This window comes from Lepidochelys kempii, chromosome 8 (assembly GCF_965140285.1).
Source record: "Lepidochelys kempii isolate rLepKem1 chromosome 8, rLepKem1.hap1, whole genome shotgun sequence".
NCBI lineage: Eukaryota > Metazoa > Chordata > Testudines > Cheloniidae > Lepidochelys > Lepidochelys kempii.
In genome coordinates, this window is record NC_136387.1 from 25,786,173 (window position 1) to 25,802,725 (window position 16,553).

The 16,553-nt window shown below is 41.2% G+C and overlaps 1 protein-coding gene across 2 annotated transcripts in view; it reads left to right on the plus strand.

Moving 5' to 3' along the window:
• Positions 1 to 13,240, plus strand: part of HMMR (hyaluronan mediated motility receptor) — a 25,304-nt gene extending 12,064 nt beyond the window's left edge. For both annotated transcript variants that reach the window (XM_073355915.2, XM_073355917.2), the window contains 11 exons: positions 839 to 913; positions 2,197 to 2,375; positions 4,402 to 4,550; positions 4,815 to 5,029; positions 6,708 to 6,824; positions 8,629 to 8,787; positions 10,240 to 10,392; positions 10,533 to 10,632; positions 10,794 to 10,970; positions 11,537 to 11,699; positions 12,202 to 13,240. In XM_073355915.2, the coding sequence (XP_073212016.1) occupies positions 839 to 913; positions 2,197 to 2,375; positions 4,402 to 4,550; positions 4,815 to 5,029; positions 6,708 to 6,824; positions 8,629 to 8,787; positions 10,240 to 10,392; positions 10,533 to 10,632; positions 10,794 to 10,970; positions 11,537 to 11,699; positions 12,202 to 12,221 (1,507 nt within the window). In that variant the 3' untranslated portion in view covers positions 12,222 to 13,240. The remainder of the gene's footprint in view (positions 1 to 838; positions 914 to 2,196; positions 2,376 to 4,401; positions 4,551 to 4,814; positions 5,030 to 6,707; positions 6,825 to 8,628; positions 8,788 to 10,239; positions 10,393 to 10,532; positions 10,633 to 10,793; positions 10,971 to 11,536; positions 11,700 to 12,201) is intronic.
• Positions 13,241 to 16,553: the final 3,313 nt, after the last annotated feature.

Here is a 16,553-nt window from a genome sequence, read left to right on the forward strand (position 1 = left end):
GCACACTTCAAAATGAATCTCAAGTGTGACCCATACCACCCTGAGCTCAAGCATTATACTAAATATGGTTTGTACACTTTTCAATGTCTCAGCTCAGTCATTTGACTACTAACATTGCACTTTGAGTTTGATAATAAAAGTAAAATTCATGAAACTGGTGGTGATGATTCTACTGGTAAACTTAGAGCTAACAGTTCCTGAGGAATGCAACTAGTCATGAGAGACCTCAGTATGTTGACTTGTTAATGTGGCCAGGACATGAGAGAGGCTTCAGCCTTTTGAAGAAGGCTACCTGGTTGTCGTACAACTAGTGTCCCTAATCATGAACATCACAGATGGGCAGAAAAATCTTCTTGATTTTTCAGATCCCTAATACCATTTTCTCACTTCTACCAGAAGCAGCAGTCACTGACTAGGCAGGACCTCGGCATCTCCTGCCACCTCCTTCCCAGACTGTAGGACAGAGAGCCCCTAGGCTGGGTATGGAAGAGATTGAATTAACTTATTCTGTGAGTTAGCATTAGCTCTCCTTAAAGTTTGTTTGTTCCTTCCCACATATATGTGAATGGCTGAACATTCGTATTTGAAATTGACAATGCAAAATCTACTGAAATGCAACTCTCATTTCCTATTGTGTAGTACTGAATTACTTGTCATCTAGGTGTCTTCTGGTGCATGATTAGATGCCTTAATACTAGCAATCCACAGATGAATGCAGAATGTCTGTTAGTTGTCTGCAGGCAGCTACTTATTAACCTCTAGCTCTGTGCTGCTCTTCTTGAGTATCTGGTTTTAGAACTGTCATGTTAAGTGCAGCATCTAAATGTCTTATTTTTAGAACTGCTACTGAGAGAGACAAGGTTGAAGAAAAGTCTGACACTGAGAAACTCTTGGAATATATTACAGAACTCAGGTAACAAGTCTCTATTTTAGATTTGACAAATCAAGTGTCACTTAGTCTTTTAGTTGTAGGGGCTTGATCAAGCCTTTAGTGGTATTTCTAATTTGAATTGTACCAACATCAGTATTATGACTCTTCCCTTTCTATAGGTGGGGGGAAATCTCTAGTCCATTTCTTAAATTTAAAACCTTCACATTAGCTTGACTCTTGGAAGTTTTGAGCAAGGTTTCACCTCTCTATGGAAGTAGATTTCTACACTACTATGTACAAACTGTCTGGTCAACACTGTCTATGCAGAGTGTGGTGGGTTTTTTTGTTTTTGTTTTCATTTTTTTAATATGCTGGATTTTCCATCTTAGGCCTGGTCTACACTGCCACTTACAGTGCCAAAACTTTCTTCGCTCAGGGGTGTGAAAAAACAACCCCCGGAGCGATGCAAATGTCAGTGCTGTAAAGTGGCAGTGTAGACAGTGCTACAGCGTGGGAGCTATTCCTCTCGTGGAAGGTATGTTTTGGTTTTTTGCAGCCCTGGTAGTCAGTGCTGTAATAAAACTACTTCCGCGAGGGAAAGTTTCAGCACTACACAGCCACAGCAGCTCTTTAACATCAGTTGTGTAGACATACCTTCAATACATATGTCTTCCAAGATCAATGGGACAGCTAAGTGTATTGCAGATTGCAATATAGAGAAGGCATATGTACAATTAGTGTGGAATTGGGCTGCAGTAAATTTCTGTAGCACTTTCTTTGTTGGAAATCCACCCTGCCCCTTAAAGGGGTGCAGAGAGATACAAAGATGCACGGTGGGGGTGGGGGGGTGCTTAAGCAGAGCCTTGTATCTTCATGCAGTAAGTCGGACATTGTGACTTGCTTGGATCTGTGCAGTTCCTGCATAAATCTGAGACTGGTTTCCACTTCTCTCTGGAGAAGGGCAAACCCCCAACCAGTCCAAGTGGCTGGGGTTGGGGGGCACTCAGAGAATTTCATAGGAGTCTTCATGAATATTTTTCCATAGGAGGAATGATCTGAGTCTTTTAGTTAACACAACCAATCTTCAGTACAAGTTAACTCTCTAATGCAGCTTCCACTTTGAAAGGTGAACTATAAAGATCTGATCTCCATCATTGCCCATTAATATAGATCCTGTCCTGAGCTCTTCCACCTAGAAAGGAATCTTTCCCAAGTCCTGTTTAGATACTTGGGACCTCAATGTTACATGGGGATTATGTTGGTGAAAATTGTGACAAAACAAATATAAAATTAAGCAAAATGTAATTCTGGATTTTTTTTCTTAGTGGAGTTGCAGAACAGATAGAGAAGTACAAACTAGATCTTCTCCATATGGAGCAGATACTGGCACAAAAGGACCAGGACATTGTGGCCTTGAAAGATTGTTTTACAACAAAAGAAGAAGAGCTATCTAAACTAATCAAAGAGCTTAATGAAAGGTGTCAGTTGCTTGAACAAGAAAAAGGTAATTGTTATAGCCTATGGGCTGAGTCTCTGGGCCCATGTCCAAACTGATTTCATTTAGACCTTATGTAACATGATTCTGTTGAAATGTCAGCTAGTGTGTCCCAAGTCAAAACTGTGGTATGTAGTTACACTGATCTGCTTCTTTACCTATTATCCCAGATTCTAGTCAGAAGTATTGTTACTAACAAATACTAAAAACTTCACCCAGCAGCAGATGGGGGTGGGGTGGGAATGGGGAGTTGTCTGAACCAGTTAGTTTACACTCTGGAAATTCCAGGGTAAGTATGATTCCACTTGAAAAATCACTTTGGTTCTAGTTCCATATTCTAATATGGTGGCTAATGGGGTGTAAGCCATTCTCCAGGCAGCAGTGCAGCATTGCATTGTCACAATTCACTGCTGCATACCGTGGTATCTTCTGGCTCTTGACTCCACTAAGTGACTCTCATCTCTGCACACCCCTCTCTAATCCCCAGTAGCTGTTCTGGGAGAGGGTTATGCTTCGTCCTGCCCCACTTCCTTTGATGCTAAGGGAGGTAAAGTCTTAATGTTTGCTCTTGTCACCTAGGATGGAAGAATGTTCATATGATAAACTCAGCAGCTCACCAAGTTGTGGGAAAGGGGTGTGTGTGTGTCTCTTTTTTTTTTTTTTTTAAAGTGAAGATGGAGCACCACAGTGTACTGTAGAAAGAAAAGGAGTACTTGTGGCACCTTAAACTAACCATTTTATTTGAGCATAAGCTTTCATGAGCTACAGCTCACTTCATCGGATGCATTCAGTGGAAAATACAGTGGGGAGATTTATATACACAGAGGACATGAAACAATGGGTGTTACCATACACACTGTAACTAAAGTGATCACTTAAGATGAGCTATTACTAGCAGGAGAGCCTGCGGGGGGTGGGGACACCTTTGTAGTGATAATCAAGGTGGGCCATTTCCAGCAGTTGACAAGAGTGTCTGAGGCACAGTGTGGGGAGGAATAAACAAGGGGAAATAGTTTTACTTTGTGTAATGACCCATCCGCTCCTAGTCTCTATTCAAGCCTAAGTTAATTGTATCCAGTTTGCAAATTAATTCCAATTCAGCAGTCTCTTGTTGGAGTCTGTTTTTGAATATTTTTTTTTGTTTGTTTGAAGAATTGAAACTTTTAGGTCTGTAATCAAGTGACCAAAGAGACTGAAGTGTTCTCTGACTGGTTTTTGAATGTTATAATTCTTGACTTCTGATTTGTGTCCATTTATTTTTTTATGTAGAGACTGTCCAGTGTGACCAATGTACATGGCAGAGGGGCATTGCTGGCACATGATGGCATATATCACATTGTAGATGTGCAGGTGAATGAGCCTCTGATAGTGTGGCTGATGTGATTAGGCCCTATGATGGTGTCCCCTGAATAGATATGTGGACACAGTTGGCAACAGGCTTTGTTGCAAGGATAGGTTTCTGGGTTAGTGGTTCTGTTGTATGGTTGCTGGTGAGTATTTGCTTCAGGTTGGGGGGCCGTCTGTAAGCAAGGACTGGCCTGTCTCCCAAGATCTGTGAGTGATGGATCATCCTTCAGGATAGATTGTAGATCCTTGATGATGCGTTGGAGAGGTTTTAGTTGGGGGCTGAAGGTGATGGCTACTGGCGTTCTGTTATTTTCTTTGCTGGGCCTATCCTGTAGTAGGTGACTTCTGGGTACTCTTCTGGCTCTGTCAATCTGTTTCTTCACTTCAGCAGGTGGGTATTGTAGTTGTAAGAACACTTGATAGAGATCTTGTAGGTGTTTTGTCTCTGTCTGAGGAGTTGGAGCAAATGCGGTTGTATCGTAGAGCTTGGCTGTAGACAATGGATTGTGTGGTGTGGCCTGGGTGAAAGCTGGAGGCATGTAGGTAGGAATAGCGGTCAGTAGGTTTCCAGTATAGGGTGGTGTTTACGTGACCATCGCTTATTAGCACCATAATGTACTGTAGGGCACAGATCTTAATTATTCTGTCCTCAAAGCTTTTTTTATATTGGCAACTTTCTCTTCCATAGAGAAACTCTTAATGGAGAACAGAGAAAAAGAGCAAAGTATGAATGCTGAAATAGAAAGCTTGAAAAAGAGACTCCTCCTAGAGGAGCAAGAACACCAAAAACTTCAGCAGAAACAGGAGGAGATCTGTTCTCAGCTGCAACAAGAGAAGGTAAACGAAATACAGACTTGATCTACTCCCATAGCAAATGCTATTGAATTCTTGCTCTGGTTTAGATTAAACCCATTGTGAATGTATTGATGAGTAAGGGCTTGTTTACACAGAGGAAACGGACTGGCGTAGCTATAGTAGAATAGCTGTTAGCTAGTCAACCTCATGTACACAAGCCCTTAATCTTGTTCATGAAAACTAAGATCACTGTGTAAACTTAAACAAAACTCCTTTGTACTAATAGCTATGTGTTTGTGCCTGCAGGAACTTTCCACTTCCATGTATCAAAAGCTGCTAGAGTTTCAAGAAGAGATGAAAAATGAGAGGCTCCTTTTGGAGGAAGAACTGGAAGAAGCTATGGATGAGTTGGATAAACTGCATATTAAGGAAGAAAAGGCTGATAAGCTGGTAAAGCGCTTGGAACAAGAGAACAAGTCCCGAGCTGAAGAGCTAGCACAGATGGAAGCAAAGCTGAAAGGGTTTGTGAAAAGAGTAACTCTAACTGTTGCTTGTAATGAATTTGGAAATACAAATGCCAAACCCAGGTTTAGTTTAAAAAAAAAAAAAAAAAAATTCTCACTAGAATACACAGGACTAAATTGACCAGTGGCCACCAGCTCATTTTTCTATAGCAATTGGATCTAATGCAGTATTTTCAAAAAGCAGCTCTTAAATTTTAACAACTCAATTGTATCTGTTATAAGGCCCTACCAAATCTACAGCCATGAAAAATGTGGGACTGTGAAATCTGGTCCTTTTTTTGTGTGCTTTTACCCTATACTGTACAGATTCAGGGGATACCAATGTTTCTCAAATGGGGGGGGGGGTACTGTCCCAAAAAGGGAGTTGCAGGAGGGCAGGCGCAAGGTCATTTTAGGGGGGAATTGTGGTATTGCCACCCTTACTTCTGTGCTGCCTTCAGAGCTGGACAGCCAGAGAGTGGCAGTTCATAGACTATCAGGGTTGGAAGGGACCTCAGGAGGTCATCTAGACCAACCCCCTGCTCAAAGCAGGACCAATCCCCAATTTTTGCCCCAGATCCCTAAGTGGCCCCCTCAAGGATTGAACTCACAACCCTGGGTTTAGCAGGCCAATGCTCAAAACACTGCACTATCCCTCCTCCCCATGGCAGTTGTGCTGCTGGCAGCGACTGAGCCTTGAGATCTGGGCTCCCAACCAGCAGCCACTACTTTCCATTTGCCCATCTCTGAAGGTGGCAGCACAACTGCCTATAGCAGTATCGCATCCCACCTGCAATAACATTGTGACCCCCATCCCCTCCCCCATAACTCCCTTTTTGGGTCAGGACCCCTACAATTACAACACTGAAATTTTCAGTAAAATGTCATGATTCAGCTATTTAAATCTATTTGTAAAATCCTATGATTGTGAAATTGACCAAAATGGCCATGAATTTGATAGGGCCTTAGTTATAAGGACACCAAGTTGCTCAGCAACTTAAGGACTGAAGTGTTAGGTTAAAAACACTGGTTGAACAGCAGCTAACCCTGTAGCAAAGGTGTTAAATCAATTACTATTTTTATTTTTCTATCCAACATTAGGGTGTCTAATCTCAGAATTAGATGTAATTTATGAACTGCTAGACAGTTTACTGATTCAGAATCATGAAAAAGTACATAAAGCAAGGTGTTGTGCACAAATGTACTCTATTTAAGCTCTTATTAAACCTGCTAGCTCTAAAGAGCTATTTCTGTTCCATATGAAGATTTAAAATCTAGAATACTCTAGCCCAACTGGATAACATTGACTTTAGGGTTCTGGAGAAATTAAACTATCCCAAGAAGACATGCTGGGAGGACCAGGGAAGAAACAGTTTGTTTTAATCTCAGAGTTGAGATTAATTGGTCTAAGCGCCTTACATGCAGCTCTTCTTCCTCCCACCTGAACTCAAATTCCTTCTACTTCCATGGTAAAAATCCCAACCTACAGAGACAACTGAAATTAAAGCTCTGGGGAAAGGAAATTTTGTAAAATCAAACCCGCTAGGCAGTGTAATGTTTAACTCTTGAAAGTGGTCTTGAGGAAAGAAATATACTGGTTTGGATCAGAGGTAACAGGAAGCACAACCACGGCTGTTTGTCCTAGACCAATACCAAGATTTGGACTCAAGAATAGAATATTAAAATCTATTTTCAGGAAGAATGCTGAGTTGGAGAGAACCAATGAAACACACAGTAAAGCTATTCTTCAGATGCAAGAAGAGCACAGCAACACGCTGCGTAAACTTGGAGAAAATGTCGCTGAATTTGAAAGGTATGCAAATTTACTCTAGATGCTGGAGGGAGATATCGGTAAGTGTGCTTTCACAGGCTCAGACTTTCACTTTTTCCAGGTAGGTGCCCCACCCGCTCTGCCTGGTGCCAAACAGGTGACCAGAGAGTGCTGAGCATCTGCCCCCCCATGGATGTTCTAGCCCTGGAGCACCCATGGAGTCAGCACCTATGTGGGCTTTAAATCTTTCACTCAACTTCTTGTGTACATGACACGTGCCATACACTTGTAACCCAACACTATTAATGTTAGTGGGACACTTTCCAAATGATATTCCCATTCCTGAAACCAAAACTACAGTAGGACTATTTGGATTGACAAGTGCAGCTTAACTTTCTGTTAAGATCCAGCTGAATATTATGATAGCTAAATTTCTGATCACAAGCTGTTCTCCAATAAGGGATACTGTTGTTTTAATCCCTGGAAACTACACATGATGTTGCAAAGTATTTTAAAATTGAACTGGTAATCTTGTACTTTTAAACTCTTTGCTATTTCTGTATCCACTACCAGTTTTAAAAACACTTTGCTTGTCTGCCAGTACTTTCCTAACTTTTAAAACAATGAGTAACTGTTTGCCATACAAAAGGGCATTCAGAGAGTTATGTCTGACCCATTGGTGACTTCTGACAGAAATGGAGAGGGTTTTTTGTATTTGGTCATCTGTACTAATTGAATTGAATCTTGAAGTTTTGGTACAATCTCAACAGGATTGCAGACTCTGCTTATAATTTGGGCACTCCAGTAGGTATCTGTAAACCTATATTTGATGTGCCATTAATGACTTGGAGTATGGTTCTAAAACTTGCGGATTGCACCACACTGGGAGGGTTGCAAACACTTTGGAGGGCAGGATTAGAATTCAAAACAACCTTGACAAATTGAGAATTGGTCAGAATTCAACAAGATGCAATTCAATAAAGATTGGTGCAAAGTACTACACTTGGAAAGGAAAAATCAATGCACAACGAAGAGATGGGGGGGTGGAACTAGCTAGGCAGTAATACTGTAGAAAAAGGTTTGGGGCTATAATGGATCACAAATGAAATAAGAGTCAACAATGTGATGCTGTTGCAAAAATGGGTCATGTCCTTCTGGGATGTATTCACAGTCTTATATGTAAGACATGGGAGATAACTGTTCCACTCTACTCGGAACTGATGAGACCTTAGCTGGAGTCTTTCCAATTCTGTGCACCCCACATTAGGAAATATGTGGACAAATGATAAAATTTAAAACACCTGACCTATTAGGAAAGGTATAGCGTGTTGTGTGTTTGGTTTTTTTTGTGTTTTTTTTTCCTTTAAATACTCTTTAGTCTAGAAGAGAAGGTTGAGGGAGAACCTGATAAATCATCTCATATGTTAAGGGCTGTCATAAAGAAGTAAGTGATTTGTTCTCCAATCAACTGATATTAAGCCGATTGCTTCTTGTCCTAATCTGTAGGAAGGGAGACTTAGGTTAGATAATAGGAAAGTTCTAACTGTATAAGGATAGTTAAGCACTGAAACAGGAGGTTGTCAAGTCCCTGTCATTGGAGGTCTCTAACAGATTAGACACACCTTTTCACAGATGGTCTTGAAATACTTCATCTGCATGCTGAGGCAGAATTGATTAGATGACCACTTGAAGCACCTGGCTCTACACTTCTACGCTTCTGTAATGGGGATCTCAAATACAACTTGCATCAAACTTATGGTGGATTGTTACTGTCTTCAAAAGGACTGAACACTGCAAAATGAAGATTATCATTTAAGTAACAGATTCTAAACCTTTTTCCTTCTAGTTACAAGGGATCTATGACTGAAGAAATGGCATGTCTCCAACTGGACAATTCTTCTCTACAGGAGAAACTAGTTGAGCTGAGAAAAGCAGGTCAGGATACACAACAGCAACTCCAGGAGCTGGAACATGCTAAAGACAAGGCAAAAGAGGAATATGCAAGGTAATGGACCATCTGATTATTCCTTAAAGTGGTTGGGGGGCATCTCTGACATGCCTATGGCCAGACCATATGGAATATTTTTCCAGTACAACTAGTGTTATGAACTGTTACTCGTTGTTGGATGAATAGACCTTCAGCTGCAGGGCATTGAGAGGTTGCTGTGCAAAATCCACCAGTATATGCACTGCAGGGTGGGAGGTGACTCAATTTAGTTGGATAGCTAAGGACAATCCCTGGTCCCCCAGTGACACACTTAAAATCCCTCATCATAACTTGGTTAATGGACTATCAATCTATTCCATTGTATGTAAATGCTTGTCACCCAAAATCTTCTTGCTGTTGGCTACACTGAAAAGGGAACTTCCAGACTTCTCTCTTTCTACCCCTACTTACTACTTCTCCAAATGCCTTCTACGACCTAAATCTCACAGCTCTAATTCTGCAATTCTGGGGTTCGTCCCTCAAGATGCCTGCCTTAAAGTCCATCCAGGTAAAACATTTTGTGACTAATCTGTGCTACCCAACTTTCTCTTGCTCTTTAATCTAGGACGTCAAGATACACTACACTGGTATTTAACTGTCTTGAAAGCTGTCACAAGTTCACTTTTATTTAACCTTTTATCTCCAGTATTTAAGACTACAACAAGATATGTCTAGTAAACCACAAGATTACCAGTGAATGAAGTAGCATTTTAAAAGTCTTTGGTAAGATTATAAAAGAGCAGTTGGCCTCTTGACATCCAACGGATTTTTTTTTTTTTCCTTCTGTGTACAGTGAAGTTTGTAGCTTGGATAAATAGCGACTTACAGAAGTCACTAACTGTTCAGTTTAGAATCTCACAAATAGCTTCATTAAAACACTTTGAAGTTCACACCACCTTGAAATGCTGAAGGAGACAAAAGTGAACAATTCCTGCTGGATTTACTTAAGGGCTCTTCTTCGGAGTCTAAGCTTCTGCTTATATTAACTGTTCAATCGCACCTGTTTAGTTTAGCTTTGCAGATCTGTTGGTATGAGACGTAGCTTGAGTGGGTAATCCATTACTAGAGACACCCAAAATTGTGTCCAACTGTTTTTGTGTCGGACAACTACTGGAATAAGACATAAATACCTTGAGTTAATTTAATGTGCCAAAACAGTCCTCATTGGACAGATCAACAATAGGTTTTACAGAAGCTTTCCTTGCACAGAAAGGGATACTGTCTGAACTACTGAAACATTACAAATATTGTAGGCTTAATCTGATGATAGCCCCTTACAATCGCTCTGTTGGCTGCCTTATGCAACATTGCCAGTGAAAACCTTGCTGTTTCAGTCTAACCATTCTTTCTGTAAGTATAGTAGCTGGAATGCTGCAAGCTTTGCTTACTACTGATTAAATTTGAAATTCTCCAAATATTTCATGAAGAAATAACATCTGTTTTGTTTTGTTTTTTTTTTCCCTTCCCTAGGATGCTTCTAGATGCCCAAACAAAGCTAGCACTAAAAGAAGCAGAAATAAGGAGAACCAAGGAATCCTGCATAGCACAGATAACTAAACTTCAGGCAAAACTGGAAGAGCAAACTGAAGACTTCAAGAAACAGCTTGAAGTTGAAAGATCAAGGTGACTTCAGATCTCTGACTAGCATAATAATGGGAATACATCTAAGACTAGACTGAGTGGTTTTTAAAAGCTTCCTTTGCAAACGCATGATGTTTAAAAATCTTTATATTTTAAGAAACTGTGCTTGTATTTCTGTTCAGGAAAACTGTAGATGAAAAGGTGGCTGCTGGCTTCAAAGAAGAGATACAAACCTGGCGCACTCTCTATGAAGACTTGCACAACAAAACTAAGCCTTTTCAGGTTAGTCTCTGTGCTAAACACTTCTTTTTTCTTTTTTTTTTAAAGCAGCACCTCGAAATTTAAGATTCATCACTGTGGGTCAACACTCAATTATTAAGAGTTGGCGTTAACTTGGAAGATATTACAATGCCACTGAAAGATCTACTCAAACTCTCTTTCAGCAACAACTGGATGCATTTGAGGCAGAGAAGAATGCTCTCATGAATGAACATGGTGTAGCCCAAGAAGAGCTGAACAAATTAAGTGATGCATATGCTAAGCTACTGGGTCATCAGAATCAGAGGCAGAAAATCAAACATGTTATGAAGCTGAAAGATGAGAATGCCCAGCTCAAACAGGTTTGTCAACTGACGTGTCTAATGCATGTATTATGTCCAACCAGTAAGCAACATCACCTTAGTTTAAGAAACTATCTATATGCTGACACTAAACATCTGAAATGTATTTGGAGTTTAACACTGAAATCATCTGGGACAGCTTTCTCTCTAGCCTGGAGTTGGACTGAGCTGCTTCAGCTCTAGGCATCAACATCTGGGCTAGTGTTTAATGTTTACAAACCAGGTAATTGTGAGAGGACAAATCTCTCAGCTTTTCCTCTTGCTAGACCTAATAGAAATGGATCCCAAGATCCATATTGCCACATTGGCTAGAGCCTTGCAAAGAAAGCAGGGGAGGTTGATTGGTGCTATGAGACGCTAATAGACTTGAGGGCTTCAAGAATGCCATGCTCTTGAGTCAGATGTAAGTAATAGATTTTGGATGTCTGGGAACTTTAACTTTCAGTTTTTACAGACTTCTCTTGGCTAGTGTTCTTTAACATATTTTAACATAACTGTCTCATACCTGCTTCCTTCACAATGTGGTGACCTCAGACTTATACTAAAGTGATGGTTTCCTACTTCAGGAGGTTTCAAAACTCCGTGCTCAGGTAGCTAAGGAAAAACAAGCACAGAGAGAGCTTCAGGAGCAACTGCATGAAATTCAGGGCATCAGGCGCTTTGATTCTTCTAAAGCTTTCCAACATGATAGCAAGGAAAATGTTGCTCCCAAGACTCCTTTAAAAGAAGGTAAGTTGGGGTGTGTGTTCAGGTCAGTGATCCTCAAATTGAGGCTCGCATGGGTCTCCTGTGGCTTTCCAGCACATATTAAAACACTGATTTAATTGTTAACCAATTGTGGTTGGAAAAAATAATACCGAGTCACTCATTTTGCTGTGAGGGGAAAAATGTATATATAAAAAGTAGTAACTGAAACCATGAATTCACACTATTGTGGCTTCTTTGGGTAACATTGATCGCTAATTTGGCTCCTGAATCACTGAGCTCTGAGTATCAATGGTTCAGATCATGGGTAAGTGTCCACACTTGCCTGCAATTATCCCTCCAATATAGTCAAAACAAGACTTCACATTATATAAACTACCCATTCCATATTGGGGAAATGCAGAACCGGAACTTGGTTGCAGGAATTAATAATGTCTTAGGTAATGTGACCTTTTTGAGTTACTTTTTGTTTATCTACAGTCGTAGAAGCATTTACAAGAAGTTTACAGCAGCTTTTCTATTGCAGGCAACAGGGACAAGTGCTGACCTGCTCTTGGTTTCAAGAGGAGCCTGTTAACTTGCTGGGAAAAGCGAAGTGCTGCTTAGAAGATTCAAGGGACCATATGTACATTATAAAATCAAGGATCAAGGTTGCACAATGATGGGTCTAGTAAGAGCCCTTAAGGGAAAGGCTTTCTTTCATATTTTTAAAGAACAATGCTAGGTTTATAACCTATTACCCAGCAGGCAATGGATGACTGTGCACTGTAAAGGTTCCCTGGTCAAAGCCTGCTTCACACTGGGACCCAGGGAAATATTTGGCATGTCACTTCCTAGTATATTTAAACTGTGTCTCAACTGAAGAGAACAAAATACCAAAAGCAGACTTAAAAATCTGTCCATGTCTATGGCCATTTAGTACAACCGGTAACAAGTTAAACAAAGTAACAAGTATTTAATTTTAATTCAAGAAATAAAGCTTTTTATTTAGGTTAACTGCACATGATTCTTGTACATTAAGCTAAACTTTTTCACTGTTTGTTCACGTGTGCTTACTGATGGAAGGAATGTTTTGTGAGATCAGTCATTTGTCTGGTTTCACATGTGACTCCCTACACCACAGAATAGATGTGAAATTCAGGTTGCAAAGTTGATTTCCTAGCCGGGTCCATGCCCCCTTAAACCACAGTTGACATTCTAACTGACAGTCTTAGAGGTTAGTGACCAAAACATATTGCTGTAGAAGTCTCTGGTCAAGATTGGCACAGACAGACTGAGAATTTTGTTTGCCTGCCTGTGCCCCTACATCCTGATGGGCTTCCATATCCAGGTATGTCAGTGACCTTTAACGAATGCTAAACTCACTGGGCTCTTATGCAGTTAACACTTCACTTTTATCTAGCTGTTTGCACAAACTCAACACATGGGGAAAACAAGGCAGCTGGTCTTCATTGGATGGAAGATGTTCACTGCATAAGTAGGGGTTTCATTATATAAGGTTTAGACACTGGCAGTATAGAAAGACAATACACGTGCTTTGTTAAAATGTTATACTGGTAAATATGTATAAGGTTTTTTTGGTTTGAATAAAAATGGTTTTAATGAATTGGTCTGAAGTCCTAAATCTTAGCCCTGGTCAACACTTGCGGGGTGGGGGAACAAACTAAGTTAAGCAACTTCAGCTATGTGAATAACATGGCTGAAGTCGATGTACTTAGACCTACTCACCACAGTGTCTTTATTATGGTGAGTTGACTGCTGCCACTCCCCAGTCAACTCCGCCTGTGCCTCTTGCAATAGTGGAGTACAGGAGTCGATGGGGGAGTGCTCGGGGGTGGGGGACTAGACTAGATGCGATAAGTTGACCCCGTTGGATCAATCACTGCCCACCATTCCAGCCAGTAGTGTAGACATACCCTTAGTCTTGTTAAGTTGTCCACTTGTTCTCTAAGACTGGTGCCATTAACATTTATTTTGTCACACAAAGAAATCTAACTTGTTGTTTGTTTTTGTTTTTCTGACAAGACTTCTGGGCTGGGTGGGGCAGTCTCTCTCTTCCCTTTGCCGACGCCCCCCACCCCTTCTTAAGCTAGCTATGCCCTCTATTACTGCCTGTACCTGTATGACTGTAAGGGTTATTAGAGAGTATAATGCTAAGTTACATACTCAATTCAATATGAGGTGAAATGTTCCACAAGGGACTTGTGGGGGCCAGCAGGGGTAAACTTATCTTTTTCTAGACAAATTTCACCTCGTCAAAAACTTGCCTGACAGCACAATCTCATATCAAAATTCTATGATCTGGGAGAAGCTCAGGGAAAGATTATAACTTTTTGTACAGTCCACCCTAAAGCAAAGAAGCACTGTTTGGTGTGAGGAATGTCTGTTTGGGGTTTGGTTTTTTTTGGGGCGGGGGGGTCTAATGCAGAGTCTTCCCCCCCAAATGCACAAATGTAGTGTGGGAGCAAATGCACCCTTCCTGAACCAAACTCTTGCCTTCTTACAAGTCATTGCAGTCTCAGACATCAGCAGGTACAATTTCAGCTGGAAATGGCTAGGATATCTTAGCTTTCAGGCTGCAAATTACAGAGGTGCCCATGAGCTGTAGAACACGTGACATGTTATCACATGTATTATCTTCTATGTACACTGTCCTTGAGGTTATTACTACGAAGTTTATGGATAGTCATGTACATGATTTGAGGGGTGGAGGGGGAAGTCTGAAACCACCTACCTTGTTATCAAATGTGTGTATGGTTCATTCTATCTAGCGATACTATTTGTCCAGGTAGCACCATAAAGACACCTAATACTTGCTGTCCCAGTTGAGAAAGTAAAACTGAAACTTGGCTCTTACGTACCCCGAGACAGAACCTGTCAGTTATAACAGCGGATAGGATTTCAAATAACTGAATGTACTGCACAAATAGATGAAACCAAGGATTTATTTGTTTTTTTTGTGTACCCATTTATGTTGACTCTGAGCTTAATGGTAGATGAAGGGGTGGGAATTCCCTTCACAATGAGATTATATGTTGAAAAGGGTGACTTGTGAAGAAGTGAGATCTTTTGAAGCATGTCATGTTGTGGATATGTGGGAGTATTCATAGACCCTTGAATTAAGAGATGAATATATCTTTTGTGTTTCTGGCTTGCTGTAGATACTCAGCCCCCTGAAGCTTTGTAGCTATCCTTCCTCTCCTTCCCCCCCGCCCCCAAAAAAGGGGGTCAGTGATTTGTTTACTATTTTCAGGAGGCCTGAGGAAGAAAGGCTGACTAATACAGATTCAGAGCCTAAGCTCTTTCAGAACAAAGATCTGACAAACTTTGAACAGACCTACCAGAGTCTTCATGTAGAAGATGACAGGTTTCAGAGTAACAGCTGTGTTAGTCTATATTTGCAAAAAGAAAAGGAGTACTTGTGGCACCTCAGAGACTAACCAATTTATTTGAGCATAAGCTTTCATGGGCTACAGCTCACTTCATTTGATGCATGCAGTGGAAAATACAGTAGGAAGATTTTATATACACAGAACATGAAACAATGGGTGTTCTCATTCTCACTATAATGAGAGAACTCACCCTACCTGATCAATTATCAGCAGGGGGAACCTTTTTGTAGTGATAATCAAGATGGGCCATTTCCAGCAGTTGACAAGAACATGTTGGGGGCACGGAAATGAACATGGGGAAATAGTTTTACTTTGTGTAGTGACACATCCACTCCTAGTCTTTATTCAAGCCTAAGTTAATGGTGTCTAGTTTGCAAATTATGAATGATTTAACAGTATTCCTTATTCCCTGTAACTAGAGGTTTTTAGAAGAGCTGTTTGACATTAACTCTACTTTCTGAGAAGACGGGGTGTGTATATTCACACTCTAAAGGGAGCAAAGGAACAGTAAAGATGGAAAATACAGCTTGTCTGGTACTGACTTTTTTTGTTTGTTTTTCTTTCTCCCACAAGTATCCTCAAGGCTGGAGAAATAGGTACAGTATCTTCTCTGCTACTTCAAGGCCTGGGAAACCTTTTTCACCAGACAAGACCTATATGTCTACACAGTATAAGTTTTAAACAATTTAATACTGTACACAATGATTGTGAAGCTTGGTTGAGGTGAAGGAAGAGGGTGGACTATTTCCCACTCAATACCTTACAGCTACATGATGAAGTAGCACTCAGCTGAGCCCTCAGTGGTTAACACATGGCTAATGTAGCCTCACTCTACAAGGCAGCAGGAATGGAGGGAGGCGAGATAAATATACACTTTGTGTGAGAGAGACAAACTGTATGTGTGTGACAGACACATTGCCCCTTTAAGTACACTGACCCCACTCAAAGCACACTGCCTTTTAAAGTAGGGGACGGAGGACAGACATCCTGACATTAGCACCTCTCTTTCTCTCCTTCCGTCCCCCCCCCCCCCCCAAAAGCAAGCAGGAGCCTCCTGGGGGCAGCTCTAAAGCAGAGGGCAGGAGCAGCACATGGCACTAGGGGAGGGACAGCTGGACTACCCAGCAATTGATAGCCTGCTGGGCAGCTGCTGCACAGGGAACTTAGGGGAGCTGATGGGGGGGGGGGGGGGTTTGCTGGTCCACCCTGGTTTCAAGCTCCCACCAGCAAGCTCCTGCGGGCTGCTCTTTCTGCAAGCGGTGGACAAAGCAAGCAGCTGCCAAACAATATAAGGGAACACTGCGCAACTTTAAAAGAGCATGTTCTCTAATTGATCAATGTAACAAGGGTAAGTGAAGACTTACTGTATTGGGCTGTGCAGGGCATGGCTTTTTTGGGTTGGGAGCAGGAACCCGGGTCTCAGATTCTCAGTAGGGGTTCAGGATTTAGCTGAAAGTGGTGCCAGTGCTGCTGTTGTCCATGCTCT